Source organism: Mustelus asterias, chromosome 6 (genome assembly GCF_964213995.1).
Source record: "Mustelus asterias chromosome 6, sMusAst1.hap1.1, whole genome shotgun sequence".
Lineage (NCBI taxonomy): Eukaryota > Metazoa > Chordata > Chondrichthyes > Carcharhiniformes > Triakidae > Mustelus > Mustelus asterias.
The window spans coordinates 105,262,594-105,270,615 of NC_135806.1; the positions used below are offsets into that span (position 1 = coordinate 105,262,594).

Below are 8,022 nucleotides of genomic sequence, written 5' to 3' on the forward strand. Positions count from 1 at the left end.
TTCGGTTTGGTTTGGATGGCTGGGCCAGAAATATGGAACTCCATCTTACGGTAAAAAAGGAGCATTGTGGCAATCCAGCAGTGATTGCCACTCAATGGAAGATTCAGCTCCACATGAACCAGTTGTGTAGATCATACTGGTAACATGCTGTCCCATGCTGTAAACCTCTATGACCTCTATCTATGATGGTCATTATATACAAGTTCAACCTGTGATTAAAGTAGTACAGTGAGTACTTTAGACAGCAACAAATTTCATTATCGAATTTTACCCTAACACTGATCTCATGGTTTTAATTTATTTTCTCTTTTACTTTACCTTAGAATGTTGTTTTCTTTTGCAATGTATATCATCTACCTCGGTAACATAGGTCTCGTCTGCACAAGTGATGTGAACCAGTAAAACAATTACCCAAATTCACACTGATTTTACAAGCTTATGTGTGAAAGGGGAAATTAGGTCATTAGCAGCAGGCATTATCTATCTTTCTTTTAAAAAAAGCTCTAAACATTATAAAATTGTGCAGACAAGTTATCACCCTTAGGTCATTGATTCACTTGGATATGCATTCCGTTAGAACAGTTCCAGGTCTTTGCCTAATATTAATATATCTACTCAAGAAGCTTGGCACATATTTAATATTTAAATGAAGGAACAAAGTCTATTATACATTTGTTGTAACAGTTTAATGAGCATTTTTTTTCAATCTAAGAAACTTTACAATTTAAAGAACATACAAATGGTGTAATACATAATGTGTTGAACAATAAACCAGAACACATCGCTAATTAGTACTCAGGAACACAAAGAAAAGTGAAGGTAAAACTATTAAATACAATACTGTTGTGCCTGCAGGAACAAATACAAAAATGTAAAACATTGGGATAAGGAAATTCATTTTACACATAGTTCATGCAATGTTGTGCAGTGCTGGGCAGCCATCAAGATATGCTTCAAACTTTATACAGCAACTTCTATAAGCTATCTGCATAAATTAAATTTGCCCTAAAAACCTAAAGTTATATTATCTTTCAATTTTAAATGGGTACTGAACTATGTTGATTCTTTCATATACTCATGGACCACACATAATAAAGATTGGAATTTGTAACATGTATTGTTTAAATTCACTGAAAAGCAAAACATGTTTCGATTTTATTCTTAATGGAAGTAACAAACTGAAATTCAGGATATTTGGTGACTGCTTATTACATCAAATTGATTTGAAGAACAAAGTGAAAAAGCGCATTTCTTTTTCTTAGGTGTATAATATAGTTGTAGCAACGTCACTGGTTCATAGATCTGTGACAGCTTCTAGTACAATGACCAGAAATCATGAATTTCTACCTCCTGGAGTTCCATTCCAACCCTACATTCTCAGAAACAATTCTTTCCAGCAGTTTCTTCAGAACAGTAGACACCAAATACAAATGCAATCCAAATACCAGGACTTCCCTGTTACTGTACAAATAGTTTCGAGCAAAGGGTTAACTTCTTTAAGCCTATCTGACAACACAAGTTTAATTGGTTAAAATATTACTGACGATTTTATATGCATTAGAATAAAAGTCAGATTAACTGTTTTCCAGAATGAGTCTAACTACCCAAGTACAGCACGAATGGAACAGTGAATTTGATTCAGAAAGAAATGTACTAAAAAAAAAATCAAGTTGTCTGAAAAACATAGTATAGCTGCTCTTTGGCCCAACTCAGCTAAATTTAGATTTTTAAAAAAACATTACTATACAACAGTTTTTAGAGTAATTCATCTATGTTTTCTTCAAGAAATTCAGTTAAGTTTTAAAGTGTGGATCACTCAAAATAAGTCAAAACAAAATAATTTCCAATAATTATCTGTAAGTATATGAACTTCATAAAAAGTTTAGGCTATGTAAAAAATGTGCAATTTTTTTGATACTTGGGAGAAAGTACAAACCAATGAAGAGATAGATCAAAACAAGGCAGGCCCATAAGCATTTATTTGATACTGTACCTCCTTCTGTAAATTAATCGTTTGGAAAACAATCTGTTTAACTTTGCAGTTTTTATGTAAGTGCAATTTACATCATGTGCCTATAAATGAGATGCAACGTATCACTGGATTCTATAGTGACCTGCATCTTTATTAATGTTTCATCTAGAATTTGTCATTTTGAAGTCAGAGGAAAATATACTCAACTGCTCTTTTCATTAAAAAAAACTATAGATATTCAGGGCAAAATGATATTTCAATTAGAAGAGCTGAATTTAGTGTTTTCTGGCAGTTTCTGTTTAGTTGGCTGAAATCCTTAATACAATCCACATCAGAGATTCCAGAATTGGTTAAGCATGCTCGACAAGGCAAAAATCAAATACAAAATTAAACAAAATAATAAAGAATTGGCTAATTCAGTGACATACTAACAATAACTACAGAAACACACTTGCTACATGGAATCAATTTGCGCTTTACAACAGTATTTTACAGTATAAACCATAGTCAAGACAAAGTTTCTTACACAAACTACATTATTTTACATAACACACCAGAACGACTTTTGGAACAATTACCACTCTGTTATTGCAGCTACCTATCCATCGCAGAATTAAATTTATTTATATTTGCCTTTAATAATCTCTTGTGCAAATGTTGGAAAAATAGTGGCAAATGGTAAAATATCACTGGATTTTCTAATTCCAAAAGTGTGTGGCCTATTAGATCCTAAGAGTACTGCTTATGGGAATTTCCCATTTGAGGTGGGATTTCCTCTCAAATAACCATTTTTCAATGAGAGGCACAAAGTAAAGGCAACATTATAGATATTATAGCAGGACACAAGGGAAAATTGTCACAAAATTAATTTTCACAACTAACTTACATGGTTTATAAGTTAGCCTTTTGAACTTCATTGACTTGAACAAATCCTGCTAATTGGAAATATTCTGTGTTGCACTGTGGTTGTAGTTACACAATTGTATAATAACTGAACTAATTTTAGCATGTGACCACAAAAGATACCAATCAAATGTGAAATATAACTTCAGATAAAAGCAAAATACTTCAGATGCTGGAGACCAGAAATAAAAACGGGAAGTGCTGGAAAAACTCAGCAGGTCTTGCAGCATCTGTGGAGCAAGAAACAGAGTTAATGTTTGAGTCCACTATAACTCATATTAAAGAGTCAGATTGGACTTGAAACATTAACACCATAATTTCAGATGTTGGAATCAATATTCATCACAGTACATTTTGAATTAACTAAATATTCCTACAATCAAACAATTTGGACAAATTAAAAGTTCATCTCGTAAGAAATTGGCTGTTAAACCCGTTCAAATGCTTGTTGGGTGTGGAGCAATTCCAATGGTCTGAAGCCAGAAGAGGGACTGAGAGGTTGGAAATGTAGTTTATTAAATTTATTGACCTAACAAATATTATACAATGATATACTGGATTAAACTGGACTCCAGTTTAGAAAAATGAACGGTGCTACCTCATAATATTCAGTGCTTTTATGAACAGAAGGGACAGACCATGCATATACAAATATGTACAGACCCTCTAAACAAATTACACCTGTGTGTAAATATCAAAAATCATTAGGGTGATTTTTGTCTAAATTTTGGGTGGAAACAGGGTGTAGGTGGAATATAAATCATGTTGCAGCCCTAACTGCCCCACTCCTATTGACTGAGATTTTGGAGCAGTCTGGGAAACAGGTGAGCAGTGTCCTGCCTGAAACAAGTGGGAGATTATACTTACATTGTATGAAAACCAGAGGTCCTACACCATATATAAGATCCCAATACATATCTAGTCAACAGTGTGAAGTGAATGTGAAGTGCACATTTTGAGTGGAGCTTTATGCATTGACATTTTCAAAACTATTCCTGTTCATTGCAGGGCTCCTGCAATTTCCCACTACAACCTCCTTAATGTTGGGCCTGGCTTCACAGAGCAGCCGCAAATATCCCAACTGTTCCCAGCCTGGCTGCTCAGCATTGGAAGTTCACCAATATAATTTAAATGAGGTGTGATCATGTATGGTTCAGGCCTCATGCTGATGACAAACAATATCTAGTCAATCCCTGCCAGATTTAGTCAAATTTTACAAATCATCCCCATTGTTTTAAGAATAATTTTGAAATACCTTACTTCTCAGCAAGAAAATCAAATTAACTTTAATGAGTTATAAATAGTTTATAAAATCGAGACAAAAAACGAAAAGCAAGAAAGCACATTTTCTTTCAGGTTGTTGGAGGTGGGCAGTGGCTTATGAAAATATAAACCAGTTATCTGCTATCAATATGTACCCCAAATACTTAACGTGCAAATGCTGTGATACCTTTTTCATTTAAATGGTTTAATATAACAAGGCTAGATGAACCACTTGGATGAGAAACACTGTCCATCTCAGTTCTAAAGAACACCCCTCCAGAATTCCAAAACAAGACAAAATATAAAATGTACTCAGGATTCCAAGGAAGCTTACAGAGGTAACAGCATTTTGGCCTGGTTCACTAAAAAAAAACTGAGAGCTCGAAATGCCTTTCTTTAGCACAAGCCATGACTTGTACAACAATTTTACTTGCATGCTCAGATCATTTGGTGAGAACAGGCCAGTTCTTCCCAGAACCAAAATGCTCTAAATCACAACATTAAATATGCCATACTGGCATAACTTCACAAAAGTCACAAAAATGTCATCATATTTCAGCAAACTGTCACTAAAGGAAAGCTAACTATAACCACCTCAACAATAGGCATTGTATTCAGACTGAAATTCAAAATTGTGTGTGATTACTATGCATTTGACTCGGTACTGGCATTACGTTTCTGGTTAATATATAAATCATTTTCAAAAGATAATACAAGAAAAAAGGCCTGACTGACCATGTTAAAGTTTTTTTTGGGGTGTGGCGGTGCCTTTTTTGTTTCACTTATACATATCATTTCATGCAGGCAAAAGGTTATAATGATCAAATTGTTGTACAGAAATTCCACGTGTTAGGGCCTTTTCAAATGAGGAACCATAGAAAGGATTACACATACAATTCTCTTATTTTGTTATCTCACTAAGTGTTCACTAATTGCTTAGTTTCTCAATACAGAGGGGTCCACTGCCACCATTGTAACTCATAACCAAATGTCACAAGTACATTGATCAATTGCAAAGAAATTCCTCCGATGTTGTATTGTGCAATCATTATCACTAGTTCCCACGTCAAAGTCTCTGAAAAGTTTAAAAATCATGTTCTATACTTAAATTTATTAGCCTCCAATAGAAGATTGTATTTGTAACAGGAGTTATCAACTGCAATGAGTCAGTTAACCTCAAATCTGTTACAGCATAATTGTATAATTTTTCAACATGTATAATTAAAATGTGTTTTGAAATCATTATTCCTTGTGGTAATTCCCATCTTCCTTTTATGTGGTCTGAGAACTGAAGTTAGTTTGTACAAAAATTTTACATTGATTCCACTCTCAGTCCAGAAAACATTCCCATAGGAAAAGGCCCTAACTGCAGTAACTTTGAGAACCCTCAATCTCATACACATACAAATCAAAAACCAAACCAAACAAAAACTGCAGTTTGATACAATCTACACATAATGTACATTTACAATATATCATTTTGCACAGAAGGAAGAATAAGGAATACATGAAAATTTACAAAAGATAGTTTCATTTTCATTTTTTTTCTTTAAAAAGAGGTAATGGCTAAAATGCAGATCTTTATGGGGTGACATTAAATGAGGAAGATTGGCCATCTTCTGTTAGTGGTGGACCATGGTCAACAGGTTCTACAATTGACCTCAAATATTTCAGATCACATGCCCAGATCACTATGTCTCAGCACATTTTACTGTTATCAGGGTAAAGGGGAAAAATAAAGAAAAAAAAAGCAAAATTCTGCAATTTCTGAGCTGCAATTACAATAGCACTTATTGGCTATTATCAATGATCATTAGCATATCCCGTATAGTGTTCGACACTGATATGCCAGAACTGTAGTTAAGGACCTGAATCCACCACCACACTCTATGATTAAAAGACAGGCTCTCTTCTATAACACAGGACAATTAATGCAGTTCTAATTCAATGAATAACACTTACTGAACACAATGTTAAGTGCAAGATATTCATTTGCTTTTCTTTTTCCCTTCCATGTTTATCTTATCCTATGGTGTTTGGCTAGTATATTTGTTCTGCTAACCAGCAATGATGTCTTATAAAGCATAAAAAGAGGTATTATTCAGAGCCTGTTTATGCAATACAAAATTACAAGTAACATAACTTGAGATATTTAGACTAAAAAATGAATTTGGAAGGGAAAAACAGAAAAAAGACTCACATTAAGCCGTGTTTCTGATTGTATTCTTTCAGACAGCTGAATCAAGCACACCATGTCGTATTAAACTGTGGGAGGTCATGTAAGTTACTGTGCGACACCTAGATCAGGCATCTCCTACATTTAAATGGTTGAACTGTTCAGTCTCTGAGGTTTTGTAAACTTAAAAAGAATATTTTGGACCCGCTTTCAGTACACAATGAGATACTATTGTCATTTACAGAAGAACAACAGGGCCTTTGCTAGAATCAAAACCTCTGTTTCCTGTAGACCTTTGTAAAATATTTCATTCTTCTCTTGGATGTACTTATTTCATCTTTTAAGAGGGCAAACCATTCTGGTCTTGATCAAGAGGATGGATGCAAGATCACACACTCATTGTCATGCTTGGCGAATACTGTGAAGAACAAACAAAATAGCATATGAATGCCATTTAAGGATCAAATGTTTTGTTTTATGAGCAGATATATGGAAATAATGTCAACATATTATGAATGTAAACATCTATACCAATCAATTCAACTTATGGCATTTTAAACAATTAACCAAGATTTGGAACAGTTTACACCTGTCGAGGAAAATGCATTATGAATTCAAGTCTGCAGTACTCAAATTCTCCCACTAGGTGCAGCTATTAGAGGTATAAACAGGTGCTGCAACATTAACTGGAATAGGGGATAACTATGGGCCTCACACTGCTGCCATGAGCCATACAATGGAATTTGCTTGATATATGGATTTTGAGTGTTGCTGTGATTCAAAGTGGTCCCCATCTCCATTTTGTTCGAAGTTGCATGGCACTTAAACTGAAGCATTTACAATGCTTCATTTGAGGTCTGCCAATATCCATCCTCTTCCCCACAGCAAACTGTGGCAACTCACCAAACTTACTATAATGGTACCTTCCAGCCAGGTGACCTCTACCACTGAGAAGGACAAGAGCAGAAATATTATAGGAATCCCATCAACGTCCAATTCCCCTCCAAGTCATCTGCCATGCTATCCTGAACATATACCTCTGTTCCTTTTGAAGCACTTCTATTAGAAAAATCAATCTTCAATTATCCACTTTCTCACATCTCTCAACCTCTTCTTCCTCAGGAAACACATCCATTTACGGTGTCTACTTAACTCCACAACTCCTACTGTGTAAAGCAGCTATTTCTGAAGTTCCTTTTTATTACTTTTCTTTTTTTAAACTTGTGTCCTTCAACATCTGAGAACTCATTTACAAAATTAACTTTATGTAACTTTTTTGAACAAAAATTTAAAAAGGCAGGATGTTTCTGAATACTTTTAATCAAATCACACTCAAGTCACAGGAAAGCTTAGGCAAACAGCAGGAGATAGAGAATGCTGACAAACAGAAAGGCTTGAAATGATCAAAAAGCACCAACATACAATGGAGTCTTTTGACAGTCAGAACATTTTAAATTTATTAACAAAGATTGTTGGGTAGTGCTAATGAACAAATGACTCCAAGATAAGTCTTGAACGGATTAACTTCCACTCAACAGTGCAACCTCATGGTCAGATTATCAATACAAAGATGCAACAACTATATTCAAGGCACTTCATTTCATTGTATTTAGGGCTTAGAACTGCAAAGTGGTTCCATTATGAAACCTTATGAACCATATGATCCTGTTAGTTTGCAGTGACATTACAGTAAACCCAGCATTCAATC

General features: G+C 34.5%; 1 protein-coding gene across 7 annotated transcripts in view; it reads right to left on the reverse strand.

Moving 5' to 3' along the window:
* Positions 1–4,891: 4,891 nt before the first annotated feature.
* Positions 4,892–8,022, reverse strand: part of ssbp2b (single stranded DNA binding protein 2b) — a 441,186-nt gene continuing 438,055 nt past the window's right edge. For all 7 annotated transcript variants that reach the window (XM_078214850.1, XM_078214849.1, XM_078214848.1 and 4 more), the window contains one exon: positions 4,892–6,732. In XM_078214850.1, coding sequence (XP_078070976.1) covers positions 6,703–6,732 — 30 coding nt within the window. In that variant the 3' untranslated portion in view covers positions 4,892–6,702. The remainder of the gene's footprint in view (positions 6,733–8,022) is intronic.